Consider the following 21,353-nt stretch of genomic DNA (forward strand, 5'->3'; position numbering starts at 1 on the left):
CTTAGAACCCGAGTATTATGCCAGTTGTTGGCACATTTCTTCTCCAACAGTCACGTCAGCGAATCTCGAGTTGTCATAGGAGTAAAGAGCCGAAGTACCTATCTTGTTAAGTTGCTGTTCCCAATTTACCTGAAGCAATCGGGGTGTAGTAACAAGTTCAGTAATGCTGTTAATTGCTTAATGCCTTGATATCACAACGAATGTGGTCCTTGGTTGTTGCGAATGCTTCTCACGTAACCATCACTCCGCAAATGATTGCTATTTCATCCTTTCTGCCATGCTCTGCCTTACTTTTACCTGATGCCGGGAAACATTTTGTTATCCTCGTAAATAAGCACTGGTTTGCTTAATCCACGAATCTCGACCACTCAATAACAGCAGTAGCAAATCCTTCTTCAAGTTAGCTACTATTCAGCCCATCTGGTAATCGCAACCTTGTACACCAGAATATCTTTCACGGCCGCTATCATCGGTTTTTCTTCTCATTACCTCTGGTGCTTCTATGATGATGAAGTCCCATCCCGCTTTGGCAACCCATAGCGAAGAATAGCCACATATTGTCGGACATAGTGTATGAACTACACGTTATCGCTTCATGAACACCCGCACAACGTTCCTTACACATTCACAGACACCTCATCCACATGATACGTATACACAGTCATACTCACCCCACCCTGAAAGGGAGAGTATAAACTCTACTACAGGAGATGTATTAAAAGGTTTCAGCTGCACTTGTTTTGTTTGCATTTCTGGCGGTTAAACCCTCTATCTGGTTATAGTTTTTGCATCTACTCACTTTATTTGGAGAGAATTATTCGTTAAATACTTCTCACCGGGAAAACCTGTAACAGTTCGCGCAGAAAACGCTTTTCAATATAGTGCGCAATGTGTTGTCTAGGGTAGCTGCAGCGATCTGAACAGTCACCCCGGAAATAAAAACTCCGTAGATAAGGGCCTACAGAATTTTCTGAAAATTGCTATCACTTACAAAATGTAATTACCGCCATTCTCTACCTGTGTGTAACCTTCTCTGTAAAGGGAACAAGCAGTCATGTACTTTATCGCATGGTTAAGTGCTTCCATCAACACGCTTAACCGTTTATCTGCATCTAGCGGCTAAGAAACCTTCCACCTCAACAGATTGACTCTCATTGATATCGGACCAATATTCTAGGTGAAGACCCATAAATATCTATAAATAAAACAAAAACACACACAAATAACACGTAGGTGCTGCTCGTCCCCTTTCAGTCACACTTCTTACATAGCCGCGGGCTTATTCCGCTGACTAATTCACTCAGTCAGATTGTGAAATTGTCGTGTCAGTCTTCTACACGCGATCGCTGACTATAGGTACTTGTCAGCAATGCTGACAACCCTCTTTTGGCTACTTGCTATTGTATAAAGACCCGTGACCTCTCACTTAGTGGCCAGTTCAGTATTAACAGTGAAGTTGCAACCGCCTCATCGGAACATACTACTCTCCGACTCCATTGCACGGTAAATATTAACCAAACACTATTACGCACTGCTGTGATATATTTTGTCGTCATTACTACATACAGTTGCATAGAGATATTCTCACGCCTTCTATCTCTTCTGAATGCAGGACGCTACTACACTCTGTCCTTTCATCGGCCACTTCGGCGGTGTCACTCATAATCTATTGGATTTGTTGAATAACTACCAGGAGAATATCGACCAGACATTACACCATGAGATGCTGTGCTTTATTGATTCTTTTTACTGGAGCTGTCAGTCTCCCACCCTTTAGTAATCATCCGTCATCGTCAGGCATCATGTTTGAACGTTTGAACAACTTGCTATATACCCCCCATCAAGCGGTAATACGTGCCGATATACAACTAACCTCCATTAAGGAAGAACAGCTAGCTTTACAACAACTTATCAATCGCCTATTGGCCTTTGAACCTTTACTTGAACAATCGGGGCAGACTTCCACCTTACGCACTCTGTGGGATTTAAAACAAGCACTGCTAAACACTCAAGAACAACTACGAAGAATCTTCGACACTGTGCCCCTAACTCGCGTTAAGAGAGCCTGGTTCAATGCCGGAGGTGCGATACTCAAAACTATCTTTGGTACCCCCGACCATGCTGACGCTAACCGCTGGGACCAAACCCTTCGCCAAGTAACTTTTACTACTAACCAAAATCGGGACGTACTGGTCCGCCAGCAATTACGCCTCACCCATATTGAAGACAGTTTATTAGCTGCTACTAGGCAAATTCGTGTCGTGGCAATTGACCTTGTACAGCGGTACGAAACATTCAGGAATGTTATCCAAGGGGACCTTGAGTTTTTACATCATACCATAACTAATGTGACCTACACTTTGGAGATAACGAGAGCGCTACAGATCTTACTATACAACACCCATACCATTCAGTTACATATTAACACCTTCCATACTATTACTCTGCTAGGACTACAGTATAAGCTTAGCCCTACGTTAATGCCTGCAGAAATGTTTCTGAAAACTCTGGCTAATGTTTCGTTTCACCTGGCATTGCCAATGCAAATGCTTTACCCCGTATGGGAATCTTCGCTACCCCATTATTATGGGGCAGCTAAAGTACATCTTGTGCGAACTACTCAAGGACTGTGCGCTCAGATTTCTCTACCCATCACGTGCGCCAACTGCGAGTTTGAATGCTACCGATTACACACGTTTCCGGTTACTTGGGTTGCCCTACGAAAGCAAGTGACTTGGCAAACTAATGATATCTTAGCTATTAGCAAAGATCGGCAAAGACATTCTGTCATGCAGCTGACTGACTTCCATTAGTGCCTTCACACTAATTACTATATGTGTTCAAACTTATCCATTCATACTGGAACTAAGGACTGTGAGGTGGCCTTGTTTTTAGAGGAAACACCCCCATCCCCCCTGTCCTCGTATGTTATCGACCTTGCGTGAGCCTTGGTTTAAACCAGTAGGGGATAGTTTATTATATTTTGTACCTCAAACATCTACAATTGCTTTAATATGCTATGACCATGTTTTCGTGTCTCGGACGTATCGTTTCGCACTAGAAGACAATGGATTACTGTTCAACATGTCCACCTGTGATTTAATAACACCTACTGTCAAACTGTCAGCACACCTAACACAAGTGAAGAATTTGACCCTCGGACCCCTTTTACTTTATTCACCTGAGGTACTCGTGGTACTACCATCACCCGATAATGTACCCAGGCCACCCAACGAGTCCGATGCTCGATTACTTCAGTCAATTGACGAATTAATAGCTCACGAAAAGGGCCAAATCGCCCTGGATCGAGCTGTTGCCCATATAGCTACCTGGCGGACACAGAAACAATTGTATACGGTTACTCTGCCTAGTGCCCTTAGTGTTCCAACCCTGATTGTCGCAGGAGCCGTTCTCTGGCGCCTGTATAAGAAAGGATATTGTAAACACATTAAGTCAACACAACCAACTGTCCCCGAGGCACAGCCCGATGGTGAATTTCGACAAGAGTAATGTCAGGCATGGTCTACCATAGTGAAATACACTCTTCAACTGAAATAAAGTTTGTATTGTCTAATGTTCATTTACTATTATTGTTATCGTGTATCAATGTATCTAATCCTGTAAACTATTGGGAAAGATAGCTACTGTTCTAGCATTGTTATCAGGGAGTTGTGTAATTACCTTTTGGGGTCTAATCTTTTGCTAAGATGACCACTGAATGTAGGAAACCTTAGTTTATTTGCTACCGAAGCCCACCCCTGCAAACTTTACTGATACAATCCCTGGGGGAGTGTTTCAGTACCTGCCTACACAATAAGCAGCTGCCACCACGTCCCTCCTTCCCGCCGTCCCCACCTAAGGGAAGGACGGTGTATCCAACGCTGCGCGGCGCCCTGTGGTGCCTCGCTCCCCGTCAGTGGCACATGGGCCACACTATCACAGCGCCGCGTCTGACCCAAAGATTCTCACTCTGTTTATTTTTCAATGATTGTCTATATTATATGTGGAAGATATACCATCAACAGTTATAACTTTAACTCTATTGTGTTTAACCGACTGCAATCAGTGTCCCAACACACAAGCAAATGCCTTTCATGTTACATTATGAACATGTTTTAACTTTCTATTATCTGTATATGAAGCAATTTTTTAGGTTGTTAGTGTTTCAATAAGTCTTCAATTATTATTTTTAAGCTATTGACCATAGAAACTACCTCTCAGTTTGAGGAATTTCAGTGTTTTATCTAATTATTTACTATTTTCATGTTCTGTTTATGTTAACTATGTTTGTCAATTGAATACTTTCATTTTGTGGAATTAACTAATTTGTTACAATTACTACCTTCATATTTTAGTTTATATTCTGAAACTGATTCCACTATGTAGCAAGGAGTTTAACGTTCGCCGAACAACACAAACAATTACACATTTCTGGAGGCGCCTGTAACCTTCAAAAGATCAGTGCTGATTCAGTTCGGCCAGCATCTACACTTCTGCTACACCGAGTTTAGCGTTGCAAGTATATATGATTAACAGAATCTGTAATACTTCATTCCAATGTTTTTGTAAAACTTAGATTCACCCCACCCCCATTATTGCAAATATTAGCACACCCGACCAAGGGAGCAAATTGTTTTCTTTTGTCAACGAGCAACAACTAATTTTCACCATAAAACCTCGCTCCCGCGGAAGGGGAAGGAGATGTACAGGGGCTGACAGATTGAGTACGGGAGTCCTTTATTTTCAATAAAAGAAAAGGGAAATTTTTTAAAAAATGCTTGAGCTATGGATGGCAATGGACCTTCACAAAGCCGTGCACGGGCCCAGGGTTGGCGACACATCAGATTTTTCCAGTATGTGCCGCTATGCCACGGCTTATTCACGAGCTCGACGAACAGACAACCTTTCTGCTGACGGTGTGACGCTTAGGGAAGCGTCGCTTGCCTAGGCAGAGCTCCTACAGCAGCTAATCAGAAAGGTCCAGGAGATCACGTGTGAGCGCCCACCGCGCCGAGCTGCGCGGACGAGGAGTGTGGATCGCCCTCTTTTTTACTGACAGGCCCCGGACGAGATCAGACGCATTGGCCGGTTGCCTCCGTGCACTTTTCGAGCCCCGGCTCAATCTGTTTGCTCCTTAGGGCCGCTAAACTCACATAATGTACCCCGACTAGGTTAATCAGTAAATGTTTTGTCAATAAACTGGAGGCAGTTTGCCGACCGGAGTTGAAAAATTAACACTTGTTCTTTTTTAGACCCCATTTCCACCTGAGCCACATCCTGAAATGCACAACTATATGATAACGTCAGGACTTTGTAGTAGGCTGCCAAAAGTGATTGAAAATAAACATTCTGTGAAAAAATTTCTGTCGAGAGACAATGCTCATTTCAGATGGACTATTCTAACCTGTTTGCATCAAGTAAAGAAATATACGTACGGTGTGTCTATGCGTGCACCGGTCTAAGGTAAGAACCTTTGCGGGCATACCTGCCTCTATGACATCCAGGACTTACGGTATGAGTGGCTGTGGAAGGAAAAAAAGAGAAGGGGCACGTCTCTTGAGTGCAGACAAATAATTCTTGAAGATGACGAAGTGAAGGAAAGTGGACTTTACATTTGAAGGTCGACCACTGTATATCACAAAACGTAATCATTAATAGAAAGGACTAAACTAGCACCATGAAGAGCAACACTGCAAAAAAGGTCGATGTGCCTTCCTGGAAGAAACAACGTTACGGTTGTGATTTCCTTTTTGAAAACAGGTTTAACACACATTGCAGTTATCGGCTTTTACACGAACTGAAAAGCATTTTCATGAAGGTAATGCCCCATTAAGACATTTGCTCATGAAGGACTGCATTAAAGAATATGAGCTTTTCGTTTATGAGGAGCATAAATGCATTTATTACACTGGACTATTTCAGACCCAGTACAATTAACTGGTTGGTAGTCGTATAGAAAAATTACTTTTACTCTATGCAGTCGGTTTCATAACGTTATGTATTTTCGATTTCATTTTATTAAAGCAGGTACAGCCATTAAAACCTATGTGCAACACGGAGATATACGCTCATTTTCTGGAAATTTTTTGTTTACCCAGGCAAGACGAAATAAAAAAAACAAATAAATTGTAATAACCCACTGTTTGCAACAGATCCGTCTTAGAAAGCACAGAAACTGAGTTATCGTTGAACTATTTCCAAACGGGTTAAATGAAGTCAGGATCATCAGATAACAGTTCTTAGATTGGGCTTCTGTCGATTCCGAATATGTAGCGCTGACATAGATAATCTGGTAGAATTTATAGAAACTAGAGCCGTTTAGACTGGATGTGTTAAGATATTTTAGAATAGAGCGAGGGAGATGCTCGAAGAATTCAAATGAGAATCTCTAGTAGAGTGCAGACATGGTTCTAGGGGAACATTGGTTGATAGCCGTATTAAAAGATTGTTACTTTTACTACATGTAGTCGATTTCATAACGCTATACATTTTCAGCTTGATTTTATTAAAGCGGATACCTCCACTAAAACTTCGGTGCAACGCGAAGATTTTCGCTCGTTTACTGAAATTGTAATTTATTTATTCATGTACCTTGACAAAATAAAATAAAAAAGCTAACAAATATATTTTAATAATTCACTGTTTGCAATAGGTTACGTTTTAGAAAGCACTGAAAATGATTTATCGGTGAACTGTTTGCGAATGAGGTTCAATTAAGTCAGAATCGGCAAATAACCAATAACCTGGACTGGGTCTCTATCGATTCCGAATATGTGGCGGTGACATAAATAATCTGGTAGAATTTATAGAAACAAGTGACTTTTGACTGGGTGTATTCTGGTTTTTGAGAATACAGTAAGGGAGATGCTCGGAGAATTTAAATGGGAGTCATTGGTAGGGTGCCGACACTGTTCTATGGGAACGTTGTTTGTTAAACTCAGGGAACCGGTGTCTGTAAGACTGTGCGGCCATGATATTATGCAGCCTTATGAGGAGGACATTAATGTTAAGAGGTCGCGTCGACAACGAGGTTATTAGAGACGGAGCACGAGCTTGGATTATGGAAGACAGGAGAAGGAAAGCAGCCGTGCCCTTTTTGAAGGAACCATCATGGCATTTGCTTTAAGCGATTTAGGAAAATCACGGAAAACCTAAATCAGGATGGCCGGATGCGGGTTTGAACCGTAGTCTTCCCTAATGCGAGTCCAGTAAGGTAACACTGCGCTACCCGGCTGGGTTATACGGAGACATATAGTCATTACAGAGGAGCATAGTAATTTTTTCCTTTCTCAGTAGGTGAATATGATAGGATAGGAAATCACATTGTACAATACGTTCTATGTATTCGTAGAATTTTTTGCAAGGCTAAAATTAGCTTCCTTATTTATTATTCATTTCATCATTTCGATGCAAGTTGGCGAGACACTCTTAATTCTTCTATTATGTCCCTGTTAACTTCTTTTAACGTGAGGTTCCTTCAGTAATTAAACAAACTTACATAGTGAAGGCAACGCCTAATGAAAGGAAGTGACATTTTGTGTTAGATGGCAACCTTCCGAAGAGGATCATCTCGGTTAATATTCGCGTAAACACAGCGTGCAACGTCGTAGTTACGACTGTATGTCCGCTCAAACATAAAACTTTTGAAGAACAGTGTTCTGTAATGCGACTGTTATTTTCAGAACGTGTACCATCGTCAGACATATTGTCTTACGTGCAAGAAGTACAGCAGTAGTTTCAGAAACGACGCGAAAAGTGGTTGCAATAAGTAACCAATCCCGTAGCAGTATCGACGTCGTCCATGTAATCTCGTATTGGTTCACTTATTCAAACTGACTGTCAGATTACAGTTGAAAAAATGCTGAAAGATTTCGTGTAAGTAATATCCAACTTCATGCGGCAAAAAACGCTAGAAAATATTGACAAAAGTCTGTTGGGAGCCCTTATCTCATCTTTCTCACACCCCCTGACCTTGTTTCTGTGGGTTTTTGTCTCTTTCGTCCGATGTAAAAAAAAGTTGAGCCTGGCATCGAATGCGACGGCAACGAGAGGTAAAGAAAAAGTACAAAACTGGTCTCGAGATCAAGGAAAAAGTTCTTCGATGTGAGAATAAAAAGAGTCATAAGAAGATGGGGCAAGTGCATAGATGTTGCTGGGTATATGTGGAAAAATAGACATATATTGATTTAATATAACATTTTCACTTAACGCAACGTTGTTTTGGTATCAGAATCAGCAACTAAGTATACTGGTAATTTATTAGCTACGGTTTCTATCAGAGTTGCATATAATATTTTTATTAGTGACTAGTTTCGTACATTTTCATTCATTCTGAAACCATTACCTGCAATTTCCAATATTCGACTGTACATAATAGCCTGCATTTGTTTTTACATCAGACCATTATAACAAATGTTATTTGACTTATTACAGTTACCTTGGTGACTGTCACATTTTTGTGTATAAACATATAAAGATGCATATAGAATTTTGTACCAATGTACCAAGGCAACCATAACAGAGTCTACTAATACTTTTTATACTAACATGACGAAAAACGTAAATTCAAGCATTACAAACGCAGGTAACGCTTTGAGAATGATCAGAAATGTTCTAAACTAGTCACTAAAAAAATTATATGCAAATTCTGATGGATACCTTAATTTTTTGTCTGTTTAACTAATGCACTACTCTCGTATTGCATCTGAGGCACAAGAGAGGTAGCTTTACTTCGCCATGTCCTCTAGTAACGTTCCCCGCCTGAACACAAACGCCTTGTACTAGTAACAATCAAGAGTCATTCCAAATGTTTAATATTCTACCAGTATAACACACATATCACGCCGTGTAGACGCCTCTCACGTGTATCTTAATTCGTGGACACTTCACAACTTTGGTTTTTACCATATTTCAACAAAATCTCATACTGCATTGTCGACAGAAACTGAAACTGGATATAACAGCAATTGACAAATCTCCAATGTTAAGTTTTGTTTCCACTGAAATCAATGTGATGGTCGCTGAAAAAGTGCCGGATGGGTAACTACAGCTGCTCAGTGCCATGGCAGCCATCACTTTGCCGTCATCTAGCGCGTTCGCTCGGCTGCTCCACTTACCTTGCAGATAACCGGACGCTGTTACTAGTCGTCGCCGGCTCCACTCTGCCCCTCGCTCTGGTACCGACTACTGCGTACTCGTGGTCGCTGCTGCCCATCTTCTTCTTTCTTCAGGCCCCTCATTATCATATTCTGAGGCGCGTGTACCGTGTTGCGGGGTAGGAGGGACTAGAAACTGCTACGTATTTGAAGACGTCGGGCTGTGTCTATCTAAAATTTCAAAGATCATCTGCAACTCATCTAACGCTGAGTAGTTTGTATGCTCATAACGTCATGCATCCAGCGAAATTGTCTTATGTCGAGTCCAAGAAGTGTTCTCGACGTTGTGGTCAACGTCTAGACATGCTTCTTTCTATCCGCTACTAGTTGTAGAGACCGAACAGGAATTTTAGCTGTAGGTGACTCACGAACTTCTGGATTCTCAGGTAAAGGAGATGTACGATTTCTTCATGGTCCTGTACCAAGTCACGAATTCGCACGCCTAGCATTTGCTAGCTCTCCACGATGAGTTCGTGCGCACGCTAAGCACAAGAGACCAAGCGCGAGTGACAATTCGTAGCGTGGGGCGCATAGCTCCCCTGAGCTGACAGAAAAAACAACGCACTCCCACGCGCCTGACTTGTATACACTGTGGGTTGGCGTCTACTCCCCCCTCCATCCTCCAGCCCCTCCCCGCTCACAAACCGCTCTTCTCCCCCTCACCCCTCTAGCCGCTCCTCGCTCTCCACCCTACCTCACCCCCCCCCCCCCCCTCGCCTTCCACCACCTACTGACAAACAAACAGTTATCTATAGTGCTTCCGCCGAGCAGCCCTGACCGCCGTACCCGACCACCTAGAGCCTCTCCAGTAAAAGAAGGTCCGCTGTGTGACGGAACATTCCAGACTCGGTGCGGACGCAAAAGCCAGGCACCTATTGCCGCTCCGTAGCGTCCGTACATAAATCACCGAAAATGTGTTTCCTTGGAACAAATCGCCGCAAATCTCGTGAATTTACGTGACACATTTTCTCGAAGGAGTCATCACGCGTGCCAGACTCTCTTCGTCCGTGACCTTGGCAGCTGCTTGGGCATGGGGCAGAACGTAACTCGCAACTCTAGTGCAAGATGTTCATGGCTCGAGCGTACTTGTAGCGGAAAGGAAATGGGACAACGACTTGCAACGGGAACTGCAAGTATCATAAATAGGTTTCAATAAATACGTTATTTCATCATAATATTTTGACTGGTATTTTCTTCCCTCCTCTTAATTGCAAGCAGCGTAGTAACAGAAAAAGTCACATTTTTCGCTCATTGAGGTTCTGCCTAAAGGCAGTTCTTTTGTTCACTATAACCATACTCAAATTATGAAGTTATTTCATGACTATTTGCAGAACATTCTTTGAGATGTGACGTACGAATAACACTTCGCATTCCTGTGGCGTCGAACGAAACCCACAGGATTACAAGCATTGATTCCAGTCACTATATGAAATAAAAAGTAATATGAGTAAACATTTATTTTGTGTAATGCAGCTTCCATCTCTTCTATCTCTTACCAGATAAAAAAATCTGGACATCCGAATTTAAATTTCCAGAAACCGGTTAATAAGAAAGCTAGGATTGTTCCAGCGAAAGGACAAGGCTTACTTCCTTCCCCATCCTTGCCCTACATGTTGTGCTTCATCTTTAATGACCTTGTCGCCGACGAAACATTTAAGCCTAATCTAAACAAAACGGGGGCGCCAAGTTTGCATACAAAATGATGAAGCGAGTAATTATTAGTTAGTAAGTTCACGAAATTTAATTTCTCTTTGACACTTGATGACAGAAATTTAATTCCACGAAATCGTCGAATTATTTTATGAATGAATTTAATTCAGTTATCCTTACTGTCCGTTGTAGTGAAAAATTCAGTTTTTTTTTTCTTTTGTAATGTAAAGATACACATTGTGCAGTGTTCTGGCATTAACAGAAGTTTGAGTAAAAATATAATAGGCCTCTTCCGCTCATTGTAAAACATTTTCTTTGGAGCTGTTCCATCGTAGAACGTTAAACAACAGGTATATTTGGACAGCGCTTTCTATTCACAGAAACTGACTTCTGGGTGAACGCAATGACACTGGTTCATATGGCGTGTGAAAAAAATAGGAAAATTTGTCAAAGACCTTATAATTATTTATGTGATGTAATTATTTACGCTTACTTACCAATACGTCACCACATAGTCAGAACCGCTGGTTATAATTTGTGCGATGACTATCATGGAAGCGACAGAAAACAACAGGCATAGCCCACCAGCAGAACGGAAGTACTGGGACACCGTTTGCCATCGAAACTTTTCGTCCATCATTTTTTCACTATTGTCTTGTTCCGCTGGATCTTTGTGGATTTTCCCAGTTTCATCCATAATCAGGCTCTGCAAACATAAAAAGAATTATATTTTTTATTTTATCCATATTTTGCAGCTTAAAACGTGACTGTATTCAAAACACTGGGTGTATGAATTAAACAACGCCTTCAGTCACAACTTTTTCGTGTTTTGTGTAACCACACGATGCATTTCGGACCCTGTGGGTCCATCGTCAGGTGTAATTTGTTTGAATGCAGGTTTTATTTCTTCTCCTGAATGAGGTGAAATGCATATTCTTGTCACGAAAAAGTTTAATGTTGGGTTATGAATTTCGTAAGTCGAACGCGGAAAATATGTGCAAAATAGTGGAAAATGATCAGTATAAACTTACTACACCTTCCAAGGAAAGCATTTTTAACGTTTTAGTACCGGCAAGCATTCTTTTTTCCGTCGCTTTAGTACATGTCACTTCATTCGAAATGTACATTTGCACACACATGTTTATAAACACTTCACAGATGTTTTTGTACATGGTGTTGTCAAAGATGAATTTATTCGTAGTGCTAAAGATATAACTATTAAAAAATTGACATATGTAAGAAATAACTTTAGAATAGATCTTCAAAATTACTGAACTAACTATGCCTTGCGAAATCTGTTTGTTCATTTAACATAATTCTGGTTTTTTTATTTTGTGGAGGTATAATTCCAGTTGTTCTAACAGACTTAGGGTCTTACCGTTGGCTTCGTTGTGTAGTATTACCAAATTGTTTTCTAGACTGTTGATGACATGTTTCATTTCCAACATATGTTGTGCAATGACTGATTTTCCGAAAGTCTTGAGCTTGAAAGCATTTACATGTTCTTGAAAACGGGTTTTGAAGTTTCTGCCTGTTTTCCCTACATAGTATGCAGGACAACTGGGGCATGATACTTTGTACACTCCGCTGTTGTTGTATGTTTCTGTGTTTGATTTTACGTAATGGATGAGTAGGTTTCCTAACTTATTATTGGTTGAGAATGCAACTGTTGCATTTGTAGTTAATAAAACACGAAAAAGTTGTGACTGAAGGCGTAGTTTAATTCCACCTCCAGTGAACCTTGATAACCTGTGGCCAGGTTAATTGCCATAGGCAGAGCATTATTTAGCTGTAACACAGAGAGCAGAAATTGTGTGTGCAAGAAGCAACGAGAAATCTAAACTAGCACTGAGTCCTTGTTTTATTAAATCAACGTACAGACATATTTGCGAAATGCGGTACTTCCTTCATAGGATGACTTTTAGTGCGACTGAAAGCAATAACCCATTTCGTTTTAGCGTTACGCTCCACGTTACACACGAGACATTAACCGTTCTGTGCTATAAGTGCGGATCGGTAGATATTTGGAATATATGTTTCGTCTGCAATCCTTAAGTAATGAGTTATATTCCATTGAACCTCACTGAAAGCTGCCAGGTGCTAGCTTTGACACACTGTAAGACTGATTTATTGTCCCCAGAGCTTCCATTTATCTATTTATTTGTTTTTACACTTGTTTCACCTGGAATGATTAGGGCGCCCTCTTTCATCTAACCAGACATCTTTATCGCGTCAGAATTAATATTTTTAATGATAATAACAATAATAATAATGATATTAATAACAGTAATAATGGAGATATGTATAGTACTGAGTACGTGAAGAAGAAGTTGACTGGTCAGAGGAAAATCAGGAAATAATAGGACAAGGTCATCAGATGAAGGGAAGAAACCGGAAACAGTAATGTATCAGAAAAGTCCTGACAGTTACAGTGCGACAGAGATATTGACCTCCTAGAGGACAGGAAGATAACAGCCGGTAAGTGTTGAGAAGGAAGCTACGACGACGATGAAAGCAGAGTGGTTTTGGATATGATGCAGGTTACATCGTAATTTGTTCCACAATCGCATGGTTGAAATGGAGAAGGAGATGGAGAAAGATTTAGTATTATGCAAAGGAACAGGCGATACCGGACGTATCCGTTCTGGTACTACAGTTATGGAATGATGATAGAGATATTACACAAGAGGAGAAGTACTGAGGACGCCAATGATCAAAAAACTGACGAGGTAAACAAAGGGTGTGAAACTCACGCCGCTTAGCCGGTGGCATGCAACGCAACTGAGTATAGTAAGGACTGATGTGATCAAACAGTCGAATCTTGAGCACGTATCTTACACAAGAGTGCATAGCTTGCGCGAGTCGTCCGGTATTTCCACTATTTACACCGTGATAAAATACAGGTTTGGAAGGAATAATGACTGGACTGATTCGAAGGGGAAATATTTTTCTAAATTTCCGGACTTAATGTAGGCAGGATAAGGATTTCCTGCGAATTTTTAGAATCATTGGGAGAATTGGTAAGCTTACTACTATTCAAATTGGGTTGTGGAATTTAAGAGACTGGAGACTTCCTAACAGACTTTCGATAAAATATCATCCACACAATCACGAAGAGAGCATAGGCATACAACTGCGTGAACTATTGCTCAAACATGTTACGAGCTCATGCATCTATGTTACGGACAAGAAGGATATACAGAAGACTGGAAAAGAAAATGGAGGAATCGTTGAATGAAGATCAGTTTGGCTTTCGGAAAGTTACAAGCACCAGAGAGGCGGGTTTAATGTTGCGCTTCATAATGGAAGCAAGACTCAAAAAAAAATCAAAACATCCTGTCGGCTTAGAAATGACATTAGACCAGTATAAAATATTCGAAATTCAGCGTATAAAAGGAGTAAGCTATATGGAAATACGGGTAATATACAACATGTACAAGATCAAGAGGAACCGATAAGAATGGAAGACCAAGAACGAAGAGTTTGGATTAAAAAGGGGTTAAGACAGAAATTCAGTCTTTCGCTACTACTGCTCAATCTGTATATCGAAGAAGCAGCTACGGATACAAAGGAAAGGTTCAAGAGAGGAATTACAATTCATTGTGAAAGAATGTCAACGACGCGATTCGCTGATGACATTGCTATCCTTAGTGAAAGTGAATAAGTATTACACGACCCATTGAATGGATCCAACAATCTAATGATTACGGAATACGAAAAATAAACGAAGGACAAGATTGGCGATAAATTTGGCATCAGAAATGGTGACAACAAAGTAGACGAGGTTAAAGAATTCCGTTAGCTTGAAAGCAAAATAACACGAGACGGACAAGGTAAGTGGGACATAAATGTCAGAACAGCGCAAGCGAAGAGGGCATTCCTGACCAAATAGGTCTGCTAGTATCAAACATAGGGCTTAATTTAAGGAAGAAATTTCTGAAAAAGTACATTTGGATCAAACAGTTGTGTAGTAGTGTATCATGGCTGTTGAAAAACCGGTAAAGAAAGGAATCAAAATGTTTGAGATGTGGTGCTACAGAAGGGTGTTGAGAATTAGATAGATCGATAAGATAAAGAATGCTGATCTTTCCAGCCGATTCGGCGAGTAAGAAACCTTGGGAAAACACTGACAAGAAGAAGGAACTGAATTATAGGACTTGTGTTAAAACAACAGGGTAGAGCTTCCGTGATACTAGAGAGAGCTGTAAAGGGTAAAAGCTGTAGCAGGTCAGAAATTAAAATGTAGCAAACAAATAGTTGAGGAAGGTGCAAATGCTACTTTGAAATAAATAGATTGGCACAATGCAAGAATTCGTAGCCAGACCAAACTAGCAGAAGGCTGATGTCTCGTGAACTCAAATGGGGGGGGGGGGGGGGGGGGGGGTGGCGACGTTCTTTTCGCGGAACACTAGTTTAGAGAAACGGCGTTTGAAGCTGATTGCAGAATGACTTTACCGGCGCCAACGTACATTTTGCTTAATGACCAGGAAGATTAGAGAAATTAGGGCTCTTACGTAGGCATATAGGCAGCAGTTTTTCTCTCGTTATGTTCACGAATGGAACAGGAAAAAGTTATTAAAATAGTGGTGGTATAAGGTACCCGCCATCTTGCACCGTACAGTAGTTTGAGGAGTATTATGTTGATGAAGATGTAGACCCAAACATAACAGTATTGGATGAACTGTTTCACGAAAACGTCCGTTGATCAGTTTTCGGCGTGGTGTTTGGATGACTTGTGATTCCTTGAGGTTTAGTTTAGGAATAAGGTTTTGTGCACGTCGTGATACTGGCATGTACGAGAAATTTTCATAGGGCTGTGGCTACTAGGTATCGCCTGCACACAAGTGAGAGTTATAAGAGCGAAGTATAGATGAAACATTGTGGATATACAGCGGTAAAAGCAATGAACAAAGTGCGGAACCGCGAGGGATTCCGTAAAATACACTTTTCCTAGGCACAGATGGATCCTTGACGTCTGTTTTTGAGTCAGTTGTCGAACCACAGTACTGCACTGTTCAAGAAATTCAACTGTTCCATTTTAATAAGTAATATATCGAAATCAACAGTATTAAAATCTTACTAGGATCAGTGTTAAAATGTCCATAACTTGCTTGACGTCGTCAATCACTTTGATTAAAGCAGTTTCTATGGCATGGTGTTTTCGGAACACTGATTGATATTGAACGTTGATGATATAAGTTTTAAGGTAATCCGTAAACTGATAATGAACAATGTATCCGTAGCTGAAGATACTGCGGATAATATGCTGGTCAGCTTATAGTCGTCTGATAACTTCGATTTATCATTCTTGGGTATTGGCTAAATTAATCTTTGCTTCCACTCAGTACGATATGTATCACAAACAGGAGTGAGACTACCTACAGTCTCAGAAGAGAATGTTACGGTTTCTTTCCGTAGTGTGCGTGTAGAAACATGTTTTAAGAAAAAGGCGTTTGTCGAGATGGAGCTGTGTCGTGTTTCATATTTATCGCAGCTTGAGAACTGGCTGCCGTTGAGTGGAAAACGTTTAATTCGCCTGCAGCAAACAGTGTCAGATTTTGCCTTCCTCTGTCGAAGCAGAGCAGTTTTTTTCTTTTTCCTTGTGGCCTGCAGGATTCGACACGCTACATACAGTGGAGCGAGTATGCCTGATGTCGTTACATGCGTTCTGATTCGCTTTGTTCTGCAACTTCTTACATACATCATGTAATTCAAGAGTCGGGTTTTACTTGAATATTTTATGAGCAGAATCTCGTTTATTCGCTATCTGGTGTAGTTCTGCAGTTAGGAATGGACCATAATTCTCTTTACCTTGCCAGATCGTTTAGAGGCATGTTTGTTATATACTGCAATACGTTTGTGACTAAATTCTTCTTACTTTACAGAATAATGTCACCACAGCGCAAAGGCTTGAGTAACTGGAAAGAAGAACAGGTGTCTCCTGACAATAAGGAAGATAAAAGGAAAGAGGCACAAAATTACAAGCCAATATTTTTAATATCAGTTTGCTTCAGCAGTCTCGAAAATATTCTCAGTTCGATTACAGTTAAGTTTCCCTAAGACGGAAAAGTTTCTGTCCATAAACCAGCGCGGACTTAGAAAGCACAGCTGGTGTGAAACTCAGCTTGTCCTTTTCTCGCACGATATCCTGAGAACCACTGATGAAGGACAACAGGCAGATTTCGTACAGTATTTCTAGACCGTCCGAAAGTTTGTGACACGGTGCCCCATTGCAGGCGTGTACGACAGGTACTACCTTATGTAACAGGTTCCCAGATATGTGATCAGTTCCAAGAGTTCTTAAGTAACATAACACAAAAAGTTGTCCTCGACGTAGTCGAGGGTATCGCCTGGAGTGCCCCAGGGAAGTGTGATAGGACCTCTCTTATTCTCTATATACATAATGATATGACGGACAGACTGGGCAGCAATCTGTGGCTGGTTGCCCATGGCACCCAGGTGTACGGGAAGGTGTCGTCGTTGAGTTTAGGAGGATGCAAGACGACATGCACAAAATTTCTAGTTGAGCTGATAAATGGTAGCTTGCTCTAAATGTAGAAAATTTTTTTCTAATGCATGTGAGTAAAAAAAAAAACAATCCCATAATGTTCGAATATGCATTAGCAGTGTCCTCCTTGATACAGTCACGTCGATTAAACAGGCGTAGCGTTGCGAAGTGGTACGAAAGAGAATTAGCACGTAGGGATGGTAGGAGGGAAGGCGAATTGTCGACTTCAGTTTATTGGGATAATTTTAGGAAAGTGCTGTTCATCTGTGAAGGAGGCCGCATATTAGGCTCGAATGAGATCTATTCTTGAGTACTGCTCGAGTGTTTGGGATCCTTACCCGGTCTAATTAAAGGAAGACGTCTAAACAATTCAGAGGCGGGTTGCTCGATTTTGTACCGGTAGATTCGATCAACACGTGAGTATTACACAGATGCTTCGTGAACTCAAATGGGAATCCCTGGAAGGAAGACGACACTCTTTCCGCAAGGCACTATTGGGGAAATTTAGAGAACCGGCATTTAAGGCTGACTGCAGACTCGTTTTTCCCTCGCTCAGTTTGCGAGTGGAAGAGGAAAGGAAATGCCCAGCAGTGGTATAAGGTACCCTCCGCCATGCGCCATTCGGTGGTTTGCGGAACATGTATGTAGATGCAGTATGTAGATGTAGAACGTCAGCTCATTCCTGATATCCTAGTATGGCCTATCTGAACTGTTATTTTGTAGGGCACCACGGTTAACCATTGTACGTTTTTGAAGGTTATTTGGACAGATTTTTCTGTTGTGGTGCGCACTGAGTACATTAAGAGCATCACATCACGAGTAGAACAGCCTATGGTAGAAGTCTGACTGGCGAGGATTACTTTAACTGTCCTCTTCATTGCGTTTCTATCTATAAGAGTCTGCCTGTGTGGCTCGTGCCAGTGCAGAGGCATTGAAGTGAAATAATTAGAGTGGAATAGTGTCCTTAAATTCTCTGCAGAGCGAGATTTTAATTACTGGCATGTATCTGTGTCTCCCATAATAATTTCATGCTCGAATTGCGACATTAGCGAGGACAAGGCTGGCTGGAAGTTTGGTGAAGCACCTGTTCTGGGTGACTTCGATTTATCATTCTTGGCTATTGACGTACGCTAAGTTATCCTGGGAATGTAAAATCAGTGTGTGGACAGAGAAGATGGCAACTAACACGTTCCTCTCCTTACCACACACTCTACGGCCGGTGATGCTGCGTGTTTGTGGGTATAGCTGCATGTCTATTATCACCTACGAATGCTCCTTGCTGTCTTTTCCTGTCCATTTATCAAACTTACATATATATTTAAATAATCTGTATTCAATATTTGACCTAATTAAACTTTTACATACTATGAGTTTACGACAATGCTGAACAATATACCATTGCTGCAACCTTTTCAACCTGACGGGGCCAACAGCACTATTTTGTGCTTTGGACTCGTTACGGGAAAATTAATGGACAGATTTTTTAACATCCTGAAAATCTCGTTTTCAGTTCAGAATATTTATAACGCGGGATAAATATCACACATGAGAAGCAGGTCAAAGCGAGCGAAGTGTGAAAATTGGGCTGGTGGTTAGCATTTGGAAGTACGGCGCAGATAACTATCTGACAGCCCTGATTTTAGTTTTCTGTAGTTTCCCCAAATCACTTCACTAAATATGTGGGAAATTTCTTTTAAAAAATCTCGTTGTCGATTACCCACTCATTCCTGTCAAACAGAGCGACGTATTAAAAATGAAGTTACACTGTTTCAACACGAATACTAAGCTGTGGAAACCTACCTAATGCTGCAGTAATTTCGAAAAAGTTATGTCCCTTAACGTAATAGCACACTAAATTCGCCTTGTTAAACACACATTGCAACCCTTGAAAGAGAAAGGCTTCAAACACTATTCACTTAACGACACTGACATAGATCATCCTCTCTAGACAATAAGCCGTATATTGGATTGTGCCGTTTCTGTGCGACACGATGTTGGTGCTACTCACCACTTCCGAAAGCGTTGATATCTGCCTCTCCAGGACATTCACGTTAGCCCTTTGAGATCCGATGCGTATTGATCGTCTTAATTTACTCTGTTCGTCCTGTGAAAAGAGGTAAATATTACTTACAGTAAGATATGTAACGGTAAACCGGGTTCCAGACTTTTTGGTAGAACCTTATAAAGTCTCACCTGCATTGATTTTCTCCTGCTTATTGATCGCTTGATGCCGAAATCTTCAGTCTCGGTCTCTTCTTCTGCACTAGACACCAGTTTGGAAAAGCTGACACCGCTCCGAAGAATCTCCTCGAAAGTTCCCTGGCACTCTACGTTCCCCTGCGCCACAAAGGTTCATTTGTAACGCGATATGCTTAATGAACTGCAGCCATTCGAATATCAAAAGAAATCAACGCACCTTGTTTAGTATCATAATACTGTCGGCACCCTGGAGGTATTGGAGTTGATGTGTGACCAAAATTCTTGTCTTCCCACTCAGATAGTAGTTAATGCATTCGTCGAAAAGATGTTTGCCGACGTGGGTGTCAACAGCAGACAAGGGGTCGTCCAGCAGGTACACGTCCGCCTCTCTATACACAGCCCTGTAAAAATGATGTGGCACAATGGGATTGTTCAACATTTTGATCGCTCTCCTGAAGAGAAGAAATTTATTTAAAACTCTATCACTTTTATTCACACCATCTGTCTATTCTTAACGTCATTTCTCAGTGTAGCAGGAATTCGCTAGATAGCATGCTACAGAAGTATCCTGTATTCGTGAAAATTACTAGAAGCTGTTTTTCTGATTATAAATTTTAGAAATACAACAATGATTATCATTTTCAGTAACTGTCGTCTTACTCTATTCAAAATCCAGTCCGGAGAATTTCTTCTAACTCCGTACATTCCGTGTGGTTACAGTGGAATCTCTGAAAATAACCTGTGCTATCGTAACATAAACGTTAAAAATTGAGAAGAAGGAATTCTACACTTTACGTTAGCTACAACTCATTCCTTTATACTTTTACAATAATTAGTTGCAAATTGCTTATTTTTTGTTGATTACATAAGTTCACGACAAGTTTATTTTACCATATGTGCCATTATTACGGATTTTTAGATGGAGCAACGTCCATAAATAATCTTGGAACGCAATTTCTTTTATGTACTATGCTGTTAACAGAAATCACATATTCACTTTATATAGAAATCTCGTGTTACTTTTGACAGTTGTAAAATGACAGATCATTCCAATGATGCTTTTATGTTCACAATTAAATTACATCTTAGGTAGACATGGAGTAGAAATATGTCTATAGTTCGGCGCATGTTGTCAACACTAAGCTGAAATTGTCACGTGATTTCAGGACGACGTTGTTTTTTTAAGACCAATTCACATTGGCCCTCATTTCACATCAAGTCGAAATATTTCACAATGCATTTCAAATGGCGGCATCCACATAGGCCATAAACGGATCGTAACGTCACAGCACAGCACGTCGAAGTTTCTCGGAAAGAAGAGTTTTACAGTATCGTCGTCCGCTAAAAACGTTGACCTATTTTCTCCGGCCTCGTTCATGCTATAGCAGTAGATATTGTGCTTCTGTTTCTTCATGTTATTATTATGCTTTGTTTTCGTGCAAATTGCGAATTTTCCATCACGACTTGGGTAATTTTTTTCATTCGGAGTTCTTAAACAAGCGAGGTCAGACTTCTCAAAGCGAAAATTGTTTAAGTTTTACAGTAACAGAACAGAGTTGATGCCCACAATGTATATAAAAAAGATCGTCAGTTAACGAGGAATTTTCCATTAAATGAGGTTTTATGTGAAAAAGTGAGCTTCACTGAAGGAGAAAATACAGTTGTTTATGACGTTATTTGTTACATAAGAACAAACTTAATGGCTCCATGTATTCCATTGTAGCTATTGTCCGCCGTGATAGCTGAGTGGTGTAAAAAAGAAAAAAAAGAAACGTGGTCAGCGTGATAGATTGCCGTCCTACGGGTCCGGGTTCGATACTCGGCTGGGTCTGTGATTTTTT

The 21,353-nt window shown here is 40.8% G+C and overlaps 1 protein-coding gene across 1 annotated transcript in view; it reads right to left on the reverse strand.

Moving 5' to 3' along the window:
- Nucleotides 1-21,353, reverse strand: part of LOC126458051 (ATP-binding cassette sub-family C member 4-like) — a 401,284-nt gene that overhangs the window by 165,145 nt on the left and 214,786 nt on the right. The window contains exons 13-16 of the mRNA XM_050094849.1: nt 19,730-19,913; nt 19,507-19,650; nt 19,322-19,417; nt 11,303-11,511 (exon numbers count right to left, since the gene is read on the reverse strand). Of these exons, the coding sequence (XP_049950806.1) occupies nt 11,303-11,511; nt 19,322-19,417; nt 19,507-19,650; nt 19,730-19,913 (633 nt within the window). The remainder of the gene's footprint in view (nt 1-11,302; nt 11,512-19,321; nt 19,418-19,506; nt 19,651-19,729; nt 19,914-21,353) is intronic.

The sequence above is a fragment of the Schistocerca serialis genome, chromosome 2 (genome assembly GCF_023864345.2).
Source record: "Schistocerca serialis cubense isolate TAMUIC-IGC-003099 chromosome 2, iqSchSeri2.2, whole genome shotgun sequence".
Taxonomy (NCBI): domain Eukaryota; kingdom Metazoa; phylum Arthropoda; class Insecta; order Orthoptera; family Acrididae; genus Schistocerca; species Schistocerca serialis.